At 42.1% G+C, this 25,570-nt stretch overlaps 1 protein-coding gene across 3 annotated transcripts in view; it reads right to left on the bottom strand.

Moving 5' to 3' along the window:
- LOC131536473 (gastrula zinc finger protein XlCGF57.1-like) overlaps positions 1 to 25,570 on the bottom strand; it is a 298,340-nt gene that overhangs the window by 217,104 nt on the left and 55,666 nt on the right. Inside the window, exons 1-3 of one of the 3 annotated variants that reach the window (XM_058769414.1) lie at positions 8,041 to 8,127; positions 7,010 to 7,129; positions 146 to 4,056 (exon numbers count right to left, since the gene is read on the bottom strand). The exons of 1 other annotated variant lie outside the window; for it this stretch is intronic. In XM_058769414.1, coding sequence (XP_058625397.1) covers positions 2,426 to 4,056; positions 7,010 to 7,094 — 1,716 coding nt within the window. In that variant the 5' untranslated portion in view covers positions 7,095 to 7,129; positions 8,041 to 8,127 and the 3' untranslated portion in view covers positions 146 to 2,425. Of the gene's footprint in view, positions 1 to 145; positions 4,057 to 7,009; positions 7,130 to 8,040; positions 8,128 to 25,570 lie in introns of those variants that run through there. One more of the 3 variants, XM_058769413.1, reaches the window with a different exon arrangement.

Here is a 25,570-nt window from a genome sequence, read left to right as displayed (position 1 = left end):
ATTCCAGATTTTCAAATAGTTGTATCTCGGCCAAATATTGTCAGATCCTAACAAACCATACATCAATGGAAAGTGTATTTATTTAGCATTAAGGTGATGTAGAAATCTCAATTTTGAAAATTGACACTTATGACTGGCTTTGTGGTCCAGGGTCACATATATATATTTTTTGGGTGAACTATCCCTTTAATGGGAAGATGACAATTACTAAAATAAACACATTATATTTCAAATGTAATACACTTATTTGCAATGATCATGTTTCGAAATGTGTTACAGTGCAATCTATGTTGGCATAAAATCATGCAAGAGAAAAAATATATGCTGTGGAATGATGCACAAAACAAAAATCTTACATCTTAATATCTCTCTCAGTGTCCATAAAATACAGAATTGTCCCAAAAAGAATTACGTTCTGTGTCAAAAGACAACAAAAATACAAATTTATCCAGTCTGACTAGATGCGAAGTATATTTCCCCTTTTTAACTCTCCCATTATGTGCAAACATTACCACTGATGTGGATGTATGGGATCATATTATTGACCCAAATATTTTAATAAATAATAAATTCTTATATTCCTAAATAATAATACTCTGATTCAAAAAATATATATATATATATATTTTTTAAATTATTTCTATTGTATTATTTACTCAGATAGTCCCTTGTAAATAATGTTAAATAAATAATTTATTAATTGAAATTTACATTGTTATTTTAACATATATTTGCATATTTAATGTACTGTAAGTAAACTTTGAATTTCTGGAATCTCCCTTTTTTGTTTCTTTCATGGATGTTAATCGCCAAAACTTTGAACTAATTTCTATGGTTAAGAGAGCAAACAAATTGCCATTCAGACACATTTTGTGTCCAGATCTAGAAAATAAAAATTGGTGCACAAAATGAGAGAGATCCATGATTAATAAATTATTCTGTTCATCTGTTATTGTTCTCCACATTCTATTGTAGACCCACATATATCCACTTTTATATTGTATTAATCAATGTAATTTTAAAATCAAATTTTAAAAATGTATTACATCGAATAATTTGCCATAAAAGGATAAATTTCACTATCTTTTCACATGGTAAGAAAACAAAATGAATTAAAAAGATAATAATAAAAAAGGGAGAGAGAAAATCTCCTAGACAGCCATTGGGACAAGACCACGGGAATCACAGGAGATGAGTCCTCTGCACAATCTGACTCTGCTGCAGCCTAGATTTAAACTGCTGGTTTTGTCTGGCCAGTGGAGAAAGACACACTATTTAGAAATTAATCAAATAATAAAGATTAATATTATAATATGTCATAAGAATGCAGTAAAACATAAAATAAAACCACTTAAATTTTTCATTGTTTTCATTTTTTATGAATATAATATGCTACTGATATGATATCCATTTTTCTGTGCTATGGAAACCAAAAAAACTACATATTAGCACAAAAGATGAATGCTTTGAACGCGTAATCATTTGAGCGGTATACAATAATAAGAGAGAGGTGTATGTAATTCACTCTGATAAAGTACCTCCCACCTGCATACAGATCTACATTTTGAGGTACTCATTCCTCGTAGTAACACAAATTGTTTTATTAAGCTACTGACAACTTACAATTTGTTTTGCAGTAAATAGTTAATGCCATAAACTTCAAGTATACAGAGTCCTTGATTTTTGGACTTTTTTTAGGACAGGACAGTAGAGACTGACAGGAAAGCATGGGGGTAAAGAGAGGGGAAAGAGATCAGAAAAGGACTGCGAGTCAAGATTCGAACACAGGAGGCACAGTTGCACCATATGTCACTGTGCTAATCACTAGGCCGGGGTCTCCATACTCAGTACTGGAGGGTCACTGTCCTGCAGAGTTTAGTTCCAACCAGCTCCAAAACACCTGGCTGAAAGTTTCTAGTATGCCTAGTTACACCTTGATGAGCTGTTCAGGTGTGTTTAATTGGTTTTGGAGCTAAACTCTGAAGGACAGTGGCCCTCCAGGACTGAGTTTTGAGACCCCTGCACTAGGCTATCAATGCTCACAGGAGTCCCTGTTCACATTCCACACACATCAAAATGGCTGCGATGCATGTGGAGACTCAGTTCATGTGTACCTGGTCAATTCATGTGTTTTCTCTGATTGCATAGTTATCCAATCATAGAAAAAGGCCAGGTGTAAATGCCCTCCGAAAGAGGATGAAACTGGACAAAATGCACCTGGTTGTTGAAGTCACATACTGTATGTAAACTTCTCTCCTCTCAAAATGCTAAAAAAATAAACATGCCAGAGCATGTTATTGTGGCTTGTGGTAACCGGATGTGACAGCACTACTCCAATACGCATCACTACAGATCTGACCCGCCACAGAGGAGTCGATGTGCAAACTGAACAAATATTTAAAATATATGGGTTGTGGCAAAGGGATTAACTGGGAAACTTAAAGGTTGCTGACCCCTGGTCACTTTTTCCACACTTCTTGGGTGAACTCAAGTGACTGTTAAGGGATCTTTTATGTTTGAAACTCTTTCCACACTGATCACAAGTAAACGGCTTCTCTCCTGTGTGCATTCTCATGTGATACCTGAGGTTTATTTCTGTTGTGAAGCTCTTTCCACACTGTTGGCAGGTGAAAGGCTTCTCTCCAGTGTGAATTCTCATGTGGGCTTTAAGATGTGCTCTTTGAGAGAAGCTCTTTCCACACTGTTGGCAAGTAAAAGCTTTCTCTCCCGTGTGAACTCTCATGTGGACTTTAAGATGTCCCCTTTGAGAGAAGCTCTTTCCACACTGTTGGCAAGTAAAAGCTTTCTCTCCCGTGTGAATTCTCATGTGGACTTTAAGATGTTGTTTTTGTGTGAAACTCTTCCCACACTGTTGGCAAGTGAAAGGCTTCTCTCCAGTGTGAACGCTCATGTGGAGTTTTACGTTTCTTTTCTCAGTGAAGCTCTTTCCACACTGTTGGCATGCGTATGGCTTCTCTGCAGTATGAATTCTCATGTGGATTTTAAGACTTCCTTTTTCAGTGAAATTCTTTCCACACTGAGTGCATGTATAAGACTTATCTCCAGTGTGAATGTGTATGTGCTTCTGAAGGTTTCCTTTATGAGTGAAACTCTTCCCACACTGTTGGCAGGTGAAAGGCTTCTCTCCAGTGTGAACGCTCATGTGGAGTTTTATGTTTCTTTTCTCAGCGAAGCTCTTTCCACACTGAGTGCATGAATAAGGCTTCTCTCCAGTGTGAATTCTCATGTGGTTCTTAAGATGTCCTTTTTGCGTAAAACTCTTTCCACACTGTTGGCAAGTGAAAGGCTTCTCTCCAGTGTGAATTCTCATGTGGAGTTTTACGTTTCTTTTCACAGTGAAGCTCTTACCACACAATTTGCAGGTGTGAGGCTTCTCTCCAGTGTGCATTCTCATATGTACTTTAAGCTGTCCTTTTTCACTGAAGCTCTTTCCACACTGTTGGCAGGTGAAAGGCTTCTCTCCAGTATGAATTCTTGTGTGGATTTTAAGATGTCCTTTTTGTGTGAAACTCTTTCCACACTGTTCGCAAGAGAAAGGCTTCTCTCCAGTGTGAACGCTCATGTGGAGTTTTACGTTTCTTTTGTCAGTGAAGCTCTTTCCACACAGTTTGCAGGTGAACGGCTTCTCTCCAGTGTGAATTCTCACGTGGCCTTTAAGATGTTGTTTTTGTGTGAAACTTTTCCCACACTGTTGGCATGTGAAAGGCTTCTCGCCAGAGTGAGTTTTTAAGTGCCTGTTAAGGTAGTCCATTTTTCTGAAGCTCTTTGAACACTGATTACATCTGAATGGCTTCACTCCAGTGTGAGTTTTCATGTGCTTTGTAAGTTTTGTTTTTCTGTTGAAACCTTTTCCACACTGTTGGCAGGTGAAATAACTTCTAGTTCGAGTCTTTTGAGCAACATTTTGTGAGGAAGTCTTTTCCATCTGTGAGCAACTAAAATATGTTTCTCCATTTGTGAAATCATGTTTTCCATACTGATCTTCCTCTTCCTTTTCATTTAGTTCTTGACTCTCCACTTTCAGTGCCATCATATCTAAAAAAAGACAAATACAAGTTAACCCGTTTAATGACACCAAACCACAGACATCAAGGTATCAAAACAGAAAACATGTACGCTAGATCATGCACCCACTGAGCTACTGAAAGAGGGGTTACCTGTTATCTCAGAGCCTGTTCTCAATATTTATAAAGTTTTGCTTTCTTTAGGACACGTTCCAAAATCTTTTTTCATCATGTTTGAATTGTGTGTGTTCAGGACACTGCTGAAGGTATTATGGAAATGGTTTGGAATGTTAGTAATGCAATGGTAAAATGACAAAATTTTGTGTTTCTGTCCTAACAAGATTAGACATTAAGGGCCAGTTTTACAAAACAAGGCAAATTAGTGCGAGAATACAGTTCCAAAACAGCACCGATAGGCATGTAAATTTCTGTGGGTGATTTACTAACACCGTGCAAATGAAAGAACACAGACGCAACATCTCATTTACATATCAACCAACGCAATATACCTCTCTCTTCTACCACACACTTTCTGTTCTCTGCGGTGCATCTCCTAGCAACAAACTGCATCCATTTCAAGCGCAAAACAGTTTAAGACATGCTTTTTTGTGGCATTAAATAGTGGCACAAAAGCCAGTAATTTGACGAGCGCAAATGTTAGTAAATCTCGTTGCGTGATTCATTTGAATACCCTCCTCCCATAAATTTTGCGTCTGAAAGGGACACTCCTACAAATGCATAGTTATTTTTGCTCCTGACCTTATTGAATGTGTTCCTACCTTCAGCGCTAATTCTTCACTGTGTGTCTGTTGTAAAACCTGACGGTACAATTTTAATGCAAAAATATGGTTTTCACTGGCGCAAGCTGTTAGTAAAACTGCCCTAACAGTCTAATAAGTAATCTTTTTAATAAGTCACCGTTTAAGAGGCTTAGTTCTAGGAACTAAGTTCTAGGAATTAGCCAGTAAGGTAGTTCCCCTGCATTCTCACTCGCAGTAGGAACTCTGAAGCGGTCGAAAGCGGTGCCTTTAAACACAGCATTGACAAATGTAAACAACCTGCAGATGGCAGCCGCTGCGATCAGAGCTGTTTTTGTTGTGTGTCGTGGGTTTCGTAATAATGGAGACGGAATGTAAAAACAAATTACACAGTTGAAAGAGCAAAAAGTGGGGCTGAGAAAAGAACACACTGCTGCAGACAACAGGAAAATGCCATTATCGCTGTTTTCCATTGTTTCATTCAGTGATGCTCCAGAAGGAAACACAATGCATTAGGAGGCGGGGTATGAAAACTTTTCGAATTTTAATATCAGAGAAATTGTACTTAATTAGTCTTCTGATAAACATGCAAGTATTTTCTGCGGCTTCTGAAGGGCAGTGCTAAATTAAAAAAAAAAAAGATCTTTGAACAAAATAAGAAAAACGTACACGTCATCGTCCTGTTCTAAGGTTTTCACCCCCCAACTCTTAACGCACTGTGTTTCCTTCTGGAGCATCAGTGAATGTTCGCAGCTTTTGTTATAGTTGTGTAAGAGCCTCTCACTTATCCTCAGTGTGAAAAGATTCATTTAAAAATTGTACAGTCACTGCTGGAAAGGGTTCAACTATGTAAAATATGTTCAAACACTGTTCCTTTTCTGAGGAACAGTGGCCAGTTTAACTGTTCAGGACAAACAAGGGACTCATGAACAACCATCACAACACACACACAAAAAAAACAGTCGTTAAAATTTCTCCATATATTTGGAGTTTCTGCAAGGGTGTGTAAACTTTTGAGCACAACTGTATGAAATTATCCATATGTTCTTATCCAAAGTGATTTTATAATCTGATATTAATAATAATATTAAATATCCCCAATAAGAAATCAAAAGTTGACAGTTGCAAGGAAACCAAATGCCATCAGGTGACAGAAACAGAGGGAAAAAAAATTAAAATTGGGCCCAGTTGCGCGGGCAGTTCTCCTCTGGCCAAACAAACAAACATGGTGTGAATGTGACTGATGCTGAACGACAATTCAGATTGTGGACTGACATCATTCAAAAATAATCATCCATTGTGCTTGAAAAAAGCAATGAAAAGCAATGGGCCTAGTACTGAGCCTTGCAGTACCCCTATTGAACCATATACACCCGAGTCTCTGGCCTGCTAGACAGGAGGCAGCAATATAGACTAAATTCTGTGTCTCTGGTCTGTTCAGAGGCGGCAACAACAGATACAGTCATGTGAAAGAGAAAGTAAACCTCCTTTGAATTCTATAATTTTATGTATCAGGACATAATGATATTAAAAAAAGATAATCTAGTTCTTAGTAGTCTTTAAATTCGGTAAATACAACCTCAGATGAATAACAACTCATGACACACTGTGCCATCATTTGTTAAAAAAAAAAAAAGGCCAAAATGCCATGTGTGACAAACTAAGTACACTCTTACTGTTTCTATAGGAATTTAGAGGTATTTGCTGCTAATCAAATGCCCTTGAAAAAACTCTGAGAAACTTCTCATCAGATATTGAATGTTTTCTTGGCCTTCCAGTCCTTTTCTATTCCATTAAGGTTTACGAGAGCCAGGTTCCTGTTATTGCTCAAGTGTAATATACAGAAACCTTTTATTTCTGATTTTTTGCGCTGCACGCCACCTTGAGTTCATCACTGGACCAAATGATAACTTTCCCATTCAGTCCTACATCTGGAGAGCCTCTCGTGATCAAAGTGCAGACGTGAGCTCAACATGTTTTGAGAAACCACGCAGGTCAACTTAATGCTGCGTTACGTGTGAAGTGGCCATAAAACGGCACAGTTTTTTCTTTTTTTCCTTTCTAATGATGGACAGTACTAGGGTTGCCTCCCTGTAGGGTTATTTGTGTCTAATTTGCTTTAATTAGGACACCCATATGACATTCTTCAAAAACATCATTCATTTCTGTAGAACTGGACAGAATAAGGATCAAATGACTGAGTTCAGCTTTGAGATAGAAACCAACCTGTTTGTTCCTCAGTATCTTCTTGTTTCAAGCTGAAAACCTCTGCAATCCTGATGTCTTCACTCTCCTCTTTAATAAACGCCATCTTTATGGATCTCAGTCACTTCACCGGGAGTTTCTCTGAGAAAAATAAAGAAAAAACTAATTCTGGATGTGTCTCAGTCAGCGAACTGATTAGCCAAAAAACACTCAAAACTAGAACTACACATTACTAAAAGAACACAAATTATACCAACAAAGACATGACAGATTTCGTTTATGTTTGGCATTTAATGATGTTCATGTTAAATTCAGTAGATTGTACTGTTATGGAAACCTTTGTAGTTGGATTGTGAAAATTGTCTTATAGCCTACATCTTTGTCTTCTCGTTTCATTTACACTGTTTTAACCAACAGAGCGTGTGATCATTGTACAAAACATTTGGTTCAACTTCTAAAACACCTGTTTTTGAACTATTTCTCGATATAGAGATCTCTTCTGTTACTCATGTGTGGATGTGCTTTACTCACAAATAACACTCATTCATGTTATAGCAATCATTACATTGTTTCATTCAATAAGAAAGCTTTCGTTTTGCAATTCTTGGTAAAACTATAAATTTGCATGAACAGTTCTTCTTCTTTCAGCTTATTGGCGGTTGGTAACTAAATTATAGTGCATTACCGCTACTGTGTTGGAGTGTGGAGCAACGAGTATAGTAATATATATATATATATATATAATAAAAATAATTTTTTTTTAATTACATTTGTGACCTTTACAAATTCTAATAATATATTGAAAACTTGTGAAGAATTTCTTAATAAATTCTGAATTGTCAAACCACTTAAACCTACAGACTTAATTTGATTTTCTAGTTTTAACCTTTCATTTCTATATCTGGTGCATTCTAACAGAACGTGCTCTACTGTCTCTGGTTTTTACAGTTATTACATAAAGAATGGTTAAGAGCGGTATGAGCTATATGGAGACGAGAAATGCATGAACGGTTCAATTTCATTTAAAGACTTTAAATGTTTAAAACACAAACCTTTCTTCAGGCGAGTTACAAGTTTCGCGTTTGGTTAACGGCGCAGCCTTATGACGTCATACAGTCATTCCAAAATAAAAGTCCCGTTCACACGCTCAAATCAGATATGCAAAAAATAATAATAATAAAAAATAATAATAAAACACATATCAGTGACGTTCAGAGTTGAACTCCTGCATAAATTAATGTTGGCCAATGTTAAATTTCAGTCAGAGTTTGAACTACATGAGATTCTGAACAATAATGTTTGTCTGCAGAAACCATTTAAGGAGCCAGGAACTTTTTAGTTTATTTATTTATGGAAAGAGCTTGGTTATAACAAAAGTTTGTTAATCTTTTAACAGCCACAGACAAGCACACACACACACACTGTAGCCACCACTGTTGTTAGCTTTTGTCTCAATACATAGTTTAAGATGAAGAAATCATTGCATGCTTCTACTGCCCTACTTTCATGATATAATAGCACTGTAGCATGAACTTTTTACATTTTCCATAAATTTCATATAAAATATATGTGTGTGACCCTGGAGCACAAAATCTGTCATAAGTAGTGTAGCAATTTTGTAGCAATAGCCAACAATACTTTGTATGGTTCAAAGTTATACATTTTAATTTTATGCGAAAAATCATTATCAAGTAAAGATCATGTTCCATGAAGATATTTTGTAAATTTCCTACTGTAAATATATCAAAACGGCCAGAAACACGGTATCTGAGTAAATCTTAGAGTTTCCACTTTCAGCTTCATCTACTCTCCACAACGTCATTACAGCCGGAAACCAATAGAGAGCGTTTAACACAAACCCTTCATTAGTAATGTGCATTACTAAGGACTTTATTTGGGCAATTTACATTTTTTTGCACCCTCAGATTGCAGATTTTCAAATAGTTGTATCTCAGGTATGCATCTTTTACTCATAGATTTATCTTTGAGAATCTGGTGATTTGATTTGATTTGATATCTTTGAATTGGCATGATACATATTTACCTGACTGATGATAAATTGATTCCATTCTGTTTTACTCAGTAATTATTGACTCAAGTAGATTGCATTGTATCCTTGTTACTGTATTTCCTGCGTCAGGTTAGTAACGGACTAAAATCATCTAGCAGTATCCCATCAGCATACAGATCTACATTTCGAGGTACTCATTCCTCGTAGTAATTCAAATTTATAATGCTATTTTATAATTTATTTGAATATTTAATGTACTGTACTGTAATGAACCTTCCAGAAATTCAATTAGTTTTTTTCATGGATGTTAAACATATTATAATATTATAATATGTCATAAGAATGTAGTAAAACAAAATAAAACCACTTAAATTACTCATTGTTTTCATTTTTGATGAATATAATATGATACTGATATGATATCCATTTTTCTGTGCTATGGAAACCAACAAACTACATATTAGCACAAAAAGATGAATGCTTTGAACGCTTAATCATTTGAGCAGCGTGCAATAACTATTCCAAAACCTCATTTTAAACGTAGTAACTGAGGCTTGAGCCGTTGATAACAGATTAATGCAGTTAATAACTAAGTTATGAGAGAGAGAGAGAAAGAAAGAGAGCATGAGAGAACAACAACAAAAAAACATATATCCTGGGACGTAACAATATATATATATATATATAAAGAAAGAATGAAAGAAGGAAAGACAACTGTGCTACAGACCGGCCTCGAGTCCAGAAGGATGCTCTGTTTCAAAATCAAATCGCTGTCGGTGCTTCTGAAATTAGTGAGGGTGCTTTGCCTTCATGCACATCTACTCTGACAGATCATATTTTGTCCAGTCCATAGTTATGATTATCACAATGTCATTGCGATTTCGAGAATATGCGGATGACACTTCAGAAAGTGTGTTGCAAGTACTCCACATTGGTCCTCGTGGCAGCATGAAAAACTAAACCTTTATTCAAATTCTGAAGCGCGCAAAGTGACACTTTAAGTAAGTGACAGCTCGCGTTGTCCTGAGGCGGCTGCCTGTTACTTTCGTTTTGTTATTTAGTTGCTTCTTTCCTGAGTCTTGAACTTGGTTACATGCATACGTTTTCCTATCATCCTCGCAACCCACCCGAGGGTCGTGACCCAGGGTTTGAAAACTACGGTGTTATTGGATGACTCCAATATTTTTTTCCACATCATGCTAAAGTTTTCAGACTATGACACACTTAAAGAACTGATTAAATGGAATATTTTGTATTGCAAGCATAATACTATCTCTGAACTGCAGCTAATCATTAATCATTTGTCTATAATATTCTGACCATTGGTACCCGTCTCACACCTAGTTACACCATCATTGCATCGTTGTTGTGTTTAGGACATACGCGCGAGGGGGGTTGGGTCGAAATGTTCGTAAACAGTATAACGTCGCTCAGCCTTTTTGAACTTGTTTTTGCCCTCAAACAAAGAACGAACACAAACTTTGTTTGAAGTATATCGGGGCCTTTATTTAACAAACATGGGTTGGAGCTCTTAATTTTGAACTCTCAAAGTGCATTAAGAGTAATTTAACTTAAAATGTACAAAATTGTTATTTTTCCCAATTATTAATGTCTTTTTTTTTTAAATATCACAATAAATATCGTATCGTGGACTTCATATCGCAACAGTGTCATATCGTAAGATTTTGATATCATTACATCCAGTACATGTTGAATTAATTTAACCAACATTTCAATCATAAACTGCTTAAAAAAATTCATGCAGTTAACAAAATCATTGTTGAAAAATTTTCAGTAAGATACTGTACGTGTAAAAATCAATATAACAACATAATTACATAAACAGTGAATAACCGTACAAGGCACATACAAAGCATAAATCTTTATTCAGATTTTGTGAGCACTCTGTCATTTGCTATACATATGTTGAGGATCTCATCCATCTGATGTTCATCTGATGTTCACTACTATAATAAATATGATAATTAACTTTTTAATTTGCAGGGGAAATATCCAACATTAAACAAATAAACAAATTTACATGCAGGACATTTGCATTGTACGTTGATAATTCAGATATAAAAATGCTGACTCGTTAGGTGATGTTTTTCATTAAAATCGTACGATTTCCTATTAATTCACTAGAATGTATGGGAATACTAAGGAATAGCAATATGGTGGCACAGTGGCTTCACTTTTATAACGTCATGAGCAATCCAGTTCTCTATTATAGATCAGTGGTGTAAACTTATAATAATGTATTACTATAGTCACATGGACTTAACAGACACACGCACACATCACAGTGATAAAGTCCTCAAGACACATCTGATTTTTTAATATACCGCTTTACCTCAAACGTCTTGTTTTTATAATCCTTGGAACCAAAATTTATACTGCCTGAGTGCTTACGAGTTTACCTCGGTTTTCGTCTTCATTCTGTTTAAATGGGCCTTTAAATGTAATACTTTATCTGATTTATTATTTTATTATCAGAGTTTAAAGTTTGGATTCTTCATCGTTGCTGCTTTCATACCTGATCAGAGCACATTTGTGTTTAACCTTATATGCTGTCTACATCTCATAATGGACAAGGCAAGTTTCTCTTCAATCAATTTGGGATGCTATACAACAGATGAAATCTGATATGATATCCATTTTTCTGTGCTATGGAAACCAACAAACTACATATTAGCACAAAAGATGAATGCTTTGAACGCTTAATCATTTGAGCAGCGTGCAATAACTATTCCAAAACCTCATTTTAAACGTAGTAACTGAGGCTTGAGCCGTTGATAACAGATTAATGCAGTTAATAACTAAGTTATGAGAGAGAGAGAAAGAAAGAGAGCATGAGAGAACAACAACAAAAACATATATCCTGGGACGTAACAATATATATATATATATATAAAGAAAGAATGAAAGAAGGAAAGACAACTGTGCTACAGACCGGCCTCGAGTCCAGAAGGATGCTCTGTTTCAAAATCAAATCGCTGTCGGTGCTTCTGAAATTAGTGAGGGTGCTTTGCCTTCATGCACATCTACTCTGACAGATCATATTTTGTCCAGTCCATAGTTATGATTATCACAATGTCATTGCGATTTCGAGAATATGGATGACACTTCAGAAAGTGTGTTGCAAGTACTCCACATTGGTCCTCGTGGCAGCATGAAAAACTAAACCTTTATTCAAATTCTGAAGCGCGCAAAGTGACACTTTAAGTAAGTGACAGCTCGCGTTGTCCTGAGGCGGCTGCCTGTTACTTTCGTTTTGTTATTTAGTTGCTTCTTTCCTGAGTCTTGAACTTGGTTACATGCATACGTTTTCCTATCATCCTCGCAACCCACCCGAGGGTCGTGACCCAGGGTTTGAAAACTACGGTGTTATTGGATGACTCCAATATTTTTTTCCACATCATGCTAAAGTTTTCAGACTATGACACACTTAAAGAACTGATTAAATGGAATATTTTGTATTGCAAGCATAATACTATCTCTGAACTGCAGCTAATCATTAATCATTTGTCTATAATATTCTGACCATTGGTACCCGTCTCACACCTAGTTACACCATCATTGCATCGTTGTTGTGTTTAGGACATACGCGCGAGGGGGGTTGGGTCGAAATGTTCGTAAACAGTATAACGTCGCTCAGCCTTTTTGAACTTGTTTTTGCCCTCAAACAAAGAACGAACACAAACTTTGTTTGAAGTATATCGGGGCCTTTATTTAACAAACATGGGTTGGAGCTCTTAATTTTGAACTCTCAAAGTGCATTAAGAGTAATTTAACTTAAAAATGTACAAAATTGTTATTTTTTCCCAATTATTAATGTCTTTTTTTTTTTTTTTAAATATCACAATAAATATCGTATCGTGGACTTCATATCGCAACAGTGTCATATCGTAAGATTTTGATATCATTACATCCAGTACATGTTGAATTAATTATTAATTTAACCAACATTTCAATCATAAACTGCTTAAAAAAATTCATGCTGTTAACAAAATCATTGTAGAAAAATTAGCAGTAAGATACTGTACGTGTAAAAATCAATATAACAACATAATTACATAAACAGTGAATAACCGTACAAGGCACATACAAAGCATAAATCTTTATTCAGATTTTGTGAGCACTCTGTCATTTGCTATACATATGTTGAGGATCTCATCCATCTGATGTTCATCTGATGTTCACTACTATAATAAATATGATAATTAACTTTTTAATTTGCAGGGGAAATATCCAACATTAAACAAATAAACAAATTTACATGCAGGACATTTGCATTGTACGTTGATAATTCAGATATAAAAATGCTGACTCGTTAGGTGATGTTTTTTCATTAAAATCGTACGATTTCCTATTAATTCACTAGAATGTATGGGAATACTAAGGAATAGCAATATGGTGGCACAGTGGCTTCACTTTTATAACGTCATGAGCAATCCAGTTCTCTATTATAGATCAGTGGTGTAAACTTATAATAATGTATTACTATAGTCACATGGACTTAACAGACACACGCACACATCACAGTGATAAAGTCCTCAAGACACATCTGATTTTTTTTTAATATACCGCTTTACCTCAAACGTCTTGTTTTTATAATCCTTGGAACCAAAATTTATACTGCCTGAGTGCTTACGAGTTTACCTCGGGTTTTCGTCTTCATTCTGTTTAAATGGGCCTTTAAATGTAATACTTTATCTGATTTATTATTTTATTATCAGAGTTTAAAGTTTGGATTCTTCATCGTTGCTGCTTTCATACCTGATCAGAGCACATTTGTGTTTAACCTTATATGCTGTCTACATCTCATAATGGACAAGGCCGAAGTTTCTCTTCAATCAATTTGGGATGCTATACAACAGATGAAATCTGATATGATTGTCCATTTCAACGCAAAAATTGATAATTTACAAACTGGCCTGTGCACGATTCAAGGTTCCCTCTCTTCTCTCTCCGAGCAAGTTTCTGAACTTGAACAAAGGGTGAGCTCAAACGAAGACAAAGGATTTTGTGGAGGATTTAACAAAGCGTGTTCAAAATCTTGAAAAAGAAAATGCTTACCTCAGGGGAAAGGCGGAAGAGGCTGAAAACAGAAGTCGTTTATCAAATCTTCGCTTTGTTAATAGAAGAGCGAAGGTAGAGACATGATTTCCTTTCTGAATCAACTGATTGCACAATTGCTTGGTAATGAACACTTTCCTACAGCTCCAGTCATCGAAAGAGCGCACCGCTCTCCAATTTTTCTGACCAAAAACTTAAACCGAGACCAATTGTGGCTAAGTTTCTGAATTTTCAGGATAAAGTCAGGATTCTTCGTTTGGCTCAGGAGAAAAATGAGCTTGTTTACAAGGGCAGACGAGTTTACATCTTTCCGGATTACAGTGCAGCTCTTACAAAGAAACGGCAACAGTTTGACACTATTAAAAAAACTCTTCGTGCGGCTGATGTCAAATATTCTCTACTTTTTCCCGCAACTCTTAAGAGTTACGGTGGATGGAAAGCCCAAACTGTTTCGTTGCCCCGAGGATGCCGATCTATTTTTACGTGACTATTTACCCTCTACTCCGTGACTGCGGGAGTGAATAATTTTGTGAATATTTACTCCTTACTTTACGACTGGAGGACTCTGAATAGGATCCTGATTTTTTATATACAGTATTGTTCAAAATAATAGCAGTACAATGTGACTAACCAGAATAATCAAGGTTTTTAGTATATTTTTTATTGCTACGTGGCAAACAAGTTACCAGTAGGTGCAGTAGATTCTCAGAAAACAAACAAGAACCAGCATTCATGATATGGACCCTCTTAAGGCTGTGCAATTGGGCAATTAGTTGAATTAGTTGAAAGGGGTGTGTTCAAAAAAATAGCAGTGTGGCATTCAATCACTGAGGTCATCAATTTTGTGAAGAAACAGGTGTGAATCAGGTGGCCCCTATTTAAGGCTGAAGCCAGCTAAACATGCATTTGAAAGCCTGAGGAAAATGGGTCGTTCAAGACATTGTTCAGAAGAACAGCGTACTTTGATTAAAAAGTTGATTGGAGAGGGAAAACCTATAAAGAGGTGCAAAACGTATAGGCTGCTCAGCTAAAATGATCTCCAATGCCTTAAAATGGAGAGCAAAACCAGAGAAACGTGGAAGAAAACAGAAGACAACCATCAAAATGGATCAAGAATAACCAGAATGGCAAAGGCTCAGCCAATGATCACCTCCAGGATGATCAAAGACAGTCTGGAGTTACCTGTAAGTACTGTGACAGTTAGAAGACGTCTGTGTGAAGCTAATCTATTTTCAAGAATCCCCATAAAGTCCCTCTGTTAAAAAAGGCATGTGCAGACGAGTTTACATCTTTCCGGATTACAGTGCAGCTCTTACAAAGAAACGGCAACAGTTTGACACTATTAAAAAACTCTTCGTGCGGCTGATGTCAAATATTCTCTACTTTTTCCCGCAACTCTTAAGAGTTACGGTGGATGGAAAGCCCAAACTGTTTCGTTGCCCGAGGATGCCGATCTATTTTTACGTGACTATTTACCCTCTACTCCGTGACTGCGGGAGTGAATAATTTTGTGAATATTTACTCCTTACTTTACGACTGGAGGACTCTGAATAGGATCCTGATTTTTTATATACAGTATTGTTCAAAATAATAGCAGTACAATGTGACTAACCAGAATAATCAAGGTTTTTAGTATATTTTTTATTGCTACGTGGCAAACAAGTTACCAGTAGGTGCAGTAGATTCTCAGAAAACAAACAAGAACCAGCATTCATGATATGGACCCTCTTAAGGCTGTGCAATTGGGCAATTAGTTGAATTAGTTGAAAGGGGTGTGTTCAAAAAAATAGCAGTGTGGCATTCAATCACTGAGGTCATCAATTTTGTGAAGAAACAGGTGTGAATCAGGTGGCCCCTATTTAAGGCTGAAGCCAGCTAAACATGCATTTGAAAGCCTGAGGAAAATGGGTCGTTCAAGACATTGTTCAGAAGAACAGCGTACTTTGATTAAAAAGTTGATTGGAGAGGGGAAAACCTATAAAGAGGTGCAAAAACGTATAGGCTGCTCAGCTAAAATGATCTCCAATGCCTTAAAATGGAGAGCAAAACCAGAGAAACGTGGAAGAAAACAGAAGACAACCATCAAAATGGATCGAAGAATAACCAGAATGGCAAAGGCTCAGCCAATGATCACCTCCAGGATGATCAAAGACAGTCTGGAGTTACCTGTAAGTACTGTGACAGTTAGAAGACGTCTGTGTGAAGCTAATCTATTTTCAAGAATCCCCCGCAAAGTCCCTCTGTTAAAAAAAAAGGCATGTGCAGAAGAGGTTACAGTTTGCCAAAGAACACATCAACTGGCCTAAAGAGAAAATGGAGGAACATTTTGTGGACTGATGAGAGTAAAATTGTTCTTTTTGGGTCCAAGGGCCACAGGCAGTTTGTGAGACGACCCCCAAACTCTGAATTCAAGCCACAGTACACAGTGAAGACAGTGAAGCATGGTGGTGCAAGCATCGTGATATGGGCATGTTTCTCCTACTATGGTGTTGGGCCTATTTATCGCATACCAGGGATCATGGATCAGTTTGCATATGTTAAAATACTTGAAGAGGTCATGTTGCCCTATGCTGAAGAGGACATGCCCTTGAAATGGTTGTTTCAACAAGACAATGACCCCTAACACACTAGTAAACGAGCAAAGTCTTGGTTCCAAACCAAGTGGCCAGCCCAATCTCCGGACCTTAATCCAATCGAGAACTTGCGGGTGATATCAAAATGCTGTTTCTGAAGCAAAACCAAGAAATGTGAATGAATTGTGGAATGTTGTTAAAGAATCATGGAGTGGAATAACAGCTGAGAGGTGCCACAAGTTGGTTGACTCCATGCCACACAGATGTGAAGCAGTTTAAAAAAACTGTGGTCATATAACTAAATATTAGTTTAGTGATTCACAGGATTGCTAAATCCTAGAAACAAAAACGTTTGTACAAAATAGTTTTGAGTTTGTACAGTCAAAGGCAGACACTGCTATTTTTTTGAACACACCCCTTTCAACTAATTGCCCAATTGCACAGCCTTAAGAGCGTGCATATCATGAATGCTGGGTCTTGTTTGTTTTCTGAGAATCTACTGCACCTACTGGTAACTTGTTTGCCACGTAGCAATAAAAATATACTAAAACCTTGATTATTCTGGTTAGTCACATTGTACTGCTATTATTTTGAACAATACTGTATATATTGTGACACGTGTCCCGGGACCTCATCAGCGTCGCCCTGGAAACGGAGGAGAATCACCTGCACGTCATTAGCACGGGCTGGCCGGCCGCACCTGGAGCTAATCAGGAAGCGTTTAAAAGCACGCCAGAACCAGAGGACGGGGAGATATGACTCCAGTTCTTGCCTCGCTGACTGCCCTTTCCCTCTGCCCCAGAGAGCGACTTCTGACCGGCCAGCCCACAGCACTCGGACGACACGGACACAAGATCCTCACCCACGCAGAGCACGGAAGCACAAGAGGATCCTGGAGCACGATTACCTCACCCACGAGCACGACGGCACGAACAAACACTCACAATAAATGCACCCTTCGGGGCATTTATTGATCCTCCGTGTCGTGTGATTCTTCCTCCCGTTACACTGGTGGAGAATGCGGGCATAAACGGGAAGAATCACCGACCGGCAACCTTTGTTTTTCCCCGTCCTGACATCTCGTTTTTTTTTCTGTGTTCCCCTCAGGCGGCGACTCCTCCCCAGCCATGGAGGAACTACTGAAACACCTGACGGAAGTCAGCATCCGTCAGCAGCAGGTCACCGAACACATGCCCGACAAGGAGAGGTGGAGCGGGAACTCGCCGCCCTCCGAGCCGCCTCCGCCCAGCAGGTTCCGCTGCCCGATCCCCACGTCAGAGCGCTGGCGCTTTTACCAAAAATGACGGCCCACGATGACGTCGAGAGCTATCTCCTAATGTTCGAGGCAACGGCAACCCAGGAAGGCTGGACCCAGGACGAGTGGGCGCGCGCGCTGGCGCCGTTGCTTACTGGCGAACCCCAGCGCGCCTATTTCTCAATGACACCGGAGACGAGGGAATTATATGAGGAAGTGAAGAAGGAAATCCTGTCCCGGGTGGGCCTTTCCCCCATCGCAGCGGCCCAATTGGTACACGACTGGGAATACTCCCCCCGGTTGCCAGCCCGCGCCCAGGCTGCTGACTTGTCTCACCTCGTCCGTCATTGGTTGCTGGTAGGGGACCCCAGCGCCGCCCAAGTGGCCGAGCGAGTGGCTGTAGACCGTCTCCTTCGGGCTCTCCCACGTCCCGTCCGCCAGGCTGCCGGCATGCGGAACCCGCTCGCTATGGGAGATCTGGTGGAGGCCATCGAGTTGGCGGAGGCGGCCCACCATCGTGAGGCTGGGGAGCGAGCGCCACCGATTCCCCGGAGGGTGCACCAGGAGCGATGCACGCCGGAGGGTACCTTTCGGCCAGTAGGCAGGCCGGCGGCTTCCGAGCCCCAGGACGAGCCGATGCCCACGGAGCCGCCCACCGCACCACGCCGGGCATGGCTGGCAGGTTGCATCGTCCACCACGAGGCCCCACCGGCGTCCCCGAAGATCGACGTCAAGGTCAACGGTCGTTCCTACCGGGCCCTGCTGGACACGGGCAGTGCGGTCAGCCTGTTACAATCGTCAGTGGTGGCCCCGCAGCCAGGAACCTGGGCCGTGCTCCCCATCACCTGCGTGCATGGCGATACGCGCCAGGTCCCCGCACGACGTGTCCACATCACCGCCGCCTCTGGCTCCTGGCCCGTCGAAGTGGCTTGGTAAATGACCTCCCCGTCCCGGTCCTCCTAGGACGGAATTGGCCAGGATTTGACCGCCTGCTCGCCGACGCCACCCAACCTGCCAGCCCGGCCGGGAGCCGCCGCCGTCCCCGCCAGAGCGCCGCCCTGCTGGCCTCGGACAGCCCCCGAGATGGTGAGTCCCCCTCCCAAACCACTAACCTCTTTTATGACATCTTTCAACAGGTTAAGGGAGGTGGGACCTTTGCGAAGGAACAGCTCGGGGACGAGCGGCTGAAGCATTGCTGGGCGCAAGTGAGGGTGCAGCCACCGCCCCACCTGGTCCCCCACTTCATTGTGAAAAATGACCTGCTCTACTGCGTCGCACCGCGAAGGGGGGAGGAGAAACAATTGCTGGTAGTGCCGCGGACCAAGACGGAGACAGTAATAGAGCTCGCCCACTCCCATCCCATGGCCGGACACCTAGGGGCCCACAACACCATCCAATGAATTCGGGATCGATTCCACTGGCCCGGACTAGATGCGGAGGTGAGGCGCTTCTGCCGCGCTTGCCCCACATGCCAACAGACCTCGCCCAGCACTCCTCCCCCCAGTCCGCTGATCCCCCTGCCCATCATAGAGGTACCCTTCGAGTTGGCATGGATCTCGTGGGGCCGTTGCCGAAGTCCGCCCGGGGCCATGAACACATCCTGGTCATCGTGGACTATGCCACTCGCTACCTCGAAGCCATTCCCCTCCGGAAAGCAACATCGAAGGCGATCGCCCAGGAACTCTTCATGCTGAGTAGTCGAGTTGGCATCCCCGCGGAGATATTGACCGACCAAGGCACCCCGTTTATGTCCCGGACCATGGCCGACCTCTGTCGGCTCCTGCAGGTTAAACAGCTCCGCACCTCAGTCTACCACCCGCAGACCGATGGGCTGGTCGAAAGATTCAATCAAACCTTGAAGCGGATGCTCCGTCGGGTGGCCGCGGAGGATAAACGGGATTGGGACCGAATGCTCCCGTACGTCCTTTTTGGAATTAGAGAGGTGCCCCAAGCGTCTACCGGTTTCACCCCATTCGAACTCCTGTTCGGGCGTCAACCCCGCGGTCTACTCGACGTCGCCAAGGAAGCCTGGGAGCAGCAACCGGCCGCCCATCGGTCCACGATCGAGCACGGATCGACAGGGTCATGCCGATGGTCCGGGAGCACCACGGGATGGTCCGGCAGCCCAACCACGGGAGTTTCAGCCTGGAGACCTCGTCCTGGTCCTAGTCCCGACCGCGGCCTGCAAATTTCTAGCCAAGTGGCAAGGGCCATTCACGGTGACGGAAAAGGTGGGACCCGTCACCTATCGCATCGCCAACCCGGGAAACGAAAAGAGGAGCAGTTATACCACGTGAATCTCCTGAAGCGGTGGGTCGGGACGAGGACCCGACTGGCCGCCCTAGCCACCACCACTCCCGTGGTTGTAGACATAAACCCCCAGATGACGGAGCTGCAGCACCTGGTCGGTCAATTCTCCGACGTGTTCTCTCCACTCCCCGGATGGACCCACGTCCTTCAGCACGACATCCGCACACCACCAGGCACCATCGTCCGGCAGCGGCCCTATCGAGTGCCAGAGGCTCGGCGACACGCCATTGAAGAGGAAGTGCAGGAGATGCTGAAGTTAGGGGTAATCGAGCCCTCGTCCAGCCCCATCGTTATGGTCCCAAAACAGGATGGCACCCTCCGCTTTTGTAATGACTTCCGCCGCCTAAACGAGGTCTCCGAATTTGATGGGTACCCCATGCCACGGGTGGACGAACTCCTGGATCGGCTGGGGAGGGCCCGATATATTTCCACCCTGGACCTCACCAAAGGTTACTGGCAAGTGCCCCTGTCGGATGACGCAAGACCGAAGACCGCCTTTTCCACCCCCAGTGGGCACTGGCAGTATCGGGTCCTCCCCTTCGGCCTGCATGGGGCCCCAGCCACCTTCCAGAGGCTAATGGACATTTTGCTGAGGCCCCATCAACCCTACGCCGCGGCCTACCTGGATGACGTCATAGTCCATTCGGAGACCTGGGAGGACCACCTGGAGCGGCTGCGGAGGGTGCTTCTGGAGCTGCGCAGGGCCGGACTAACCGCCAACCCCCGGAAATGCCACCTCGCCCTCGATGAAGCCAAGTACCTGGGCTACCAGGTGGGACGGGGGCTTATCAGACCTCAGGAGAAGAAGGTGGCAGCGATTCTCTCGGCCCCACGGCCCACCTCCAAGACCCAGGTGCGTGCCTTTTTGGGGTTGGCAGGATACTATCGGTGTTTCATCCCTAACTTCTCCTCCTTAGCAGCACCCCTGACAGACCTGACCAGGAAGGGGCAGCCAGAGAAGGTCGCTTGGGGACACACCGAAGAGGAGGCATTCAAGAAGGTGAAGGAGGCTCTCACCGCGGCGCCGGTGCTCCGAGCCCCGGACTTCAACTGCCCCTTCCTGTTGCAGACGGACGCCTCCGACACCGGGTTGGGAGCCGTCCTGTCCCAGGTGCAGGACGGTGAGGAACACCTGGTGATCTACATCAGCCGAAAGCTGACCCCCACGGAGCAACGGTACGCTGTCGTGGAGAAAGAAGCGTTGGCCGTCAAGTGGGCAGTCCTGGAGTTCAGGTATTACCTCCTTGGCCGAAAGTTTACACTCTTCACCGATCACGCCCCTCTACAATGGATGGCACGGGCCAAGGAGACGAACGCGCGAGTCACCCGCTGGTTCCTGGCGCTCCAGGACTTCCACTTCGTCGTGCAACATCGGGCGGGGACGGCCAACGCCAACGCCGACGGACTTTCCCGGATCTGGTCAGCTTTCGCAGGTCTGTCAGGTATTTCTCCCTACCCTCCCCCCCTTTCCCCTCTCGGCCGCAGGGACAGGACGACGCTTAGGGGGGGGGGAGTGTGACGCGTGTCCCGGGACCTCATCAGCGTCGCCCTGGAAACGGAGGAGAATCACCTGCACGTCATTAGCACGGGCTGGCCGGCCGCACCTGGAGCTAATCAGGAAGCGTTTAAAAGCACGCCAGAACCAGAGGACGGGGAGATATGACTCCAGTTCTTGCCTCGCTGACTGCCCTTTCCCTCTGCCCCAGAGAGCGACTTCTGACCGGCCAGCCCACAGCACTCGGACGACACGGACACAAGATCCTCACCCACGCAGAGCACGGAAGCACAAGAGGATCCTGGAGCACGATTACCTCATCCACGAGCACGACGGCACGAACAAACACTCACAATAAACGCACCCTTCGGGGCATTTATTGATCCTCCGTGTCGTGTGATTCTTCCTCCCGTTACAATATATATATATATATATATATATTTTTTTTTTTTTTATTTATTGAAATTATACGTTGTGATCCCAGTGATGTTACTTCTATTGTGTAACAGTTGTTATCTATTCTCTATTTGCATATATTATTGACCTGAATAATCATGGTCCTTTCTATGTTGTATATAATATTTTGTATCAGACTGAACCTGTAGTAGCCTTTTTTTTTTTTGCTTATCTATTTTTCTTTTCCTTTCATTTTTAGATTATTGATCATTGTTACGGGTTGCGTGGTTGTAGTATTAATAGAAATGAATATAAATGAAGGACAGGAGAACGAAACTGCATCAACTCACTTTTCCCACTTTATTAACTTATAAGAACGGACAAACACAAAGGGAGAACTGAGGACTTATAAAGGAAAGGGAACAAAAGAGCAAACAACGTAATTCAACTCAGGTGGGGAGAATGGCAGATAATTAACTAATGAGGACAGGAACTAAACCAAATAAGGACAGACGGGAACTCAGACAGGCAAACACGTGACAGTACCTCCCCCTCCCAGAAGGCGCGTACTGCGCTGTAACAATAACACTAGGGGTGCCCTGGAAGCCGGTGCAGGACAAGGATACTGAGGAGGCATCCAGGGCGGAACAGGAGACTCTTAGTGACCATGGCGGGTCAGGGGACTCCAGCGGCCATGGCGGGTCAGGGGACTCCGAGGGCCATGGCGGGTCAGGGAGCTTGGAAGGCCATGGCGGGTCCAGGGACTTGGGAGGCCATGGTGGAACAGGGAACTTGGGAGGCCATGGCGGATCCAGGGACTCGGGAGGCCATGGTGGAGCAGGGAGCTTGGGAGGCCATGGCGGATCCAGGGACTCGGGAGGCCAAGGAGGAGCAGGGAGCTTGGGCGCCCAAGACGGAGCAGGATTCACCGGGGAATAGCCCCCCCCCCAAAATTTTAAGGGTGAAATTAGGGGCTTTCAGTCTTAGTGTGGACACTTGGGGGCGCTCGGGTAGCGCAGAGCTGGACGGGACCAGCGCGGACTCTTGGGGGTGCTCTGGAAGTGCGGACTCCTGAATGCGCTCTGGCAGCGCGGATATAGGGAGGCGCCTTTGTGGCGCAGGCACTGGGGGGCGCTCTTGAAGCGCGGACTCTTGAATGCACTCTGGAAGCGCGGAGATAGGGAGGCGCCTTCGTGGCGCAGGCACTGGGGGGCGCTCTTGAAGCGCGGACTCTTGGATGCGCTCTGGCAGTGCGTGAGATAGGGAGGCGCCTTCGTGGCGCAGGCACTGGGGGGCGCTCTTGAAGCGCGGACTCTTGGATGCGCTCTGGCAGTGCGTAGATAGGGAGGCACTTTCGTGTCAGCGGGCTTGCGGTGGCCGCGAATGGCGGCATGCTTTTCCCCACTGACGGTGCTTTTGGGACAGCCGCCCATGGCTGTCGATCCTCTGCTGTGATCGGCGGCGGGCTTGGCAGCCGAACCGGCCTGAGGTTTGGCGTCCCGGAATCAGCGGCGGCAGGCTGGTGTGGGCGACGACTTCCATCTTTGTTCGGTCCGTTCTTCTGTTACGGGTTGCGTGGTTTTAGTATTAATAGAAATGAATATAAATGAAGGACAGGAGAACGAAACGGCATCAACTCACTTTTCCCACTTTATTAATTTATAAGAACGGACAAACACAAAGGGAGAACTGAGGACTTATAAAGGAAAGGGAACAAAAGAGCAAACAACGTAATTCAACTCAGGTGGGGACAATGACAGATAATTAACTAATGAGGACAGGAACTAAACCAAATAAGGACAGACGGGAACTCAGACAGGTAGACACGTGACAATCATTCTATGTTTTTATTTGTGTATTTGATTGTGTTGTTTTGCAGCTCTTATCCTTATGTTACCCTAATCAATTCTACAACTTACTTTTAATTATTGATTTATTAAAAGGCTTAAAAATTGTCCATCTGAATATTAGAAGTCTTCTTCCAAAAATTGATCTTTTAAGAACTTGGGTTTCTCTTTACAAACCTCATATTGTTACTATTTCTGAAACATGGTTACATGATCAAATTAGGGATGAGGATATTAAAATGGAAAATTTTGCTTTATTCAGAGCTGACAGGCCTTCTAGAGGTGGTGGTGTTGCTATATATGTTGCTGCTCATTTGAATTCTGTGTGTGTAACTCCGTTAATACCACCAGTCAATTTTGAGTGTTTATTTGTTCATATTTTTTTCCATGATAACGAACAGTTAACTATAGGTTGCTTTTACAGACCACCATCTGCTCCTGTTGATTCTACTAAATGTATTTTGTCAACTGTTAATTCTTTAGGAAGGCACACTGAACTTAGTATTTTGGGCGACTTTAATCGTAACTGGTTGGATTGTGCTTCCTCTAATGATAAACACTTATTTAGTAGTATTAATCTTACTCAGTTAATCAATGAGCCTACTAGAGTTAGTCAAAATTCATCATCTCTGTTGGACTGGATATTGGTCACTAATCCGTTAAGAATTATTAAGTCAGGTGTAATGTCTGATTGTTTAAGTGACCATTCTGCTATATTCTGTGTCTGGAAAATAAAAATTCCTCACCTTCCTCCAAAATATATTACAATTAGGCAATATAAGAATATTAATTATGATTATTTCATTCATGAAGTGTCCATCAATTGGAATAGGCTTGAGTTGATTCCTTCAGTTGATAATGCTTGGAACTTTTTTTACTCTGAAGTCACTAATGTAATCGATAAGCATGCTCCTCTGAAAACAATAAGAGTTAAAGGCAGTCATCTTCCCTGGATTAACTCAGATCTGATTAATCTTTATAAACAAAGGGACAAGGCTTGGACTGTATATCGTAAAACCAAATTACCAGAGGACTGGGAATCTTATAGACAGTTTAGGAATATTTGTAAAACTAAGACAAGGAATGCAAAATCTAATTACTATAATTACTAATTACTATAAATAACGAATATATTTCTGATCCCTTACAGATATTGTATGCATTTAATAAGTATTTCACATCCATAGGTACTCACTCTACTATTAAATATTCCGACACTCACTTTCCCAGCAGCTGTTCAAATCAGTCTTTTTCTTTTAGTAAAATTTATCCTTTAGATACTTTTAATGTGATATGTGGGTTGAAAGAATATAGTTTGCTGGGTCCGGATGGCTTGGAAGCTAAATTTGTTAAACTTGCATCCTTTGACTGATTTGTTTAATTTGTCTTTGTTTTCTTGTGCAATACCTTCCATATGGAAATGTGCAAAGACTATTCCTCTTTTCAGAAGTGGTGACTCATCTGATCTGAACAACTATCGTCCAATTTCTATTATTTGTACTGTAGCAAAAGTTTTTGAGAAATTAATTTTTAATCAAATATCTAACTATATTAATCAGTTTAATATTTTGTCTCCATTTCAGTCAGGTTTTAGACCTAACTTTTCCACCACCACA

This window comes from Onychostoma macrolepis, chromosome 03, assembly GCF_012432095.1.
Source record: "Onychostoma macrolepis isolate SWU-2019 chromosome 03, ASM1243209v1, whole genome shotgun sequence".
NCBI lineage: Eukaryota > Metazoa > Chordata > Actinopteri > Cypriniformes > Cyprinidae > Onychostoma > Onychostoma macrolepis.
Note: the sequence above shows the minus strand (reverse complement) of the source record. Positions and strands in the feature narration are given on the sequence as shown.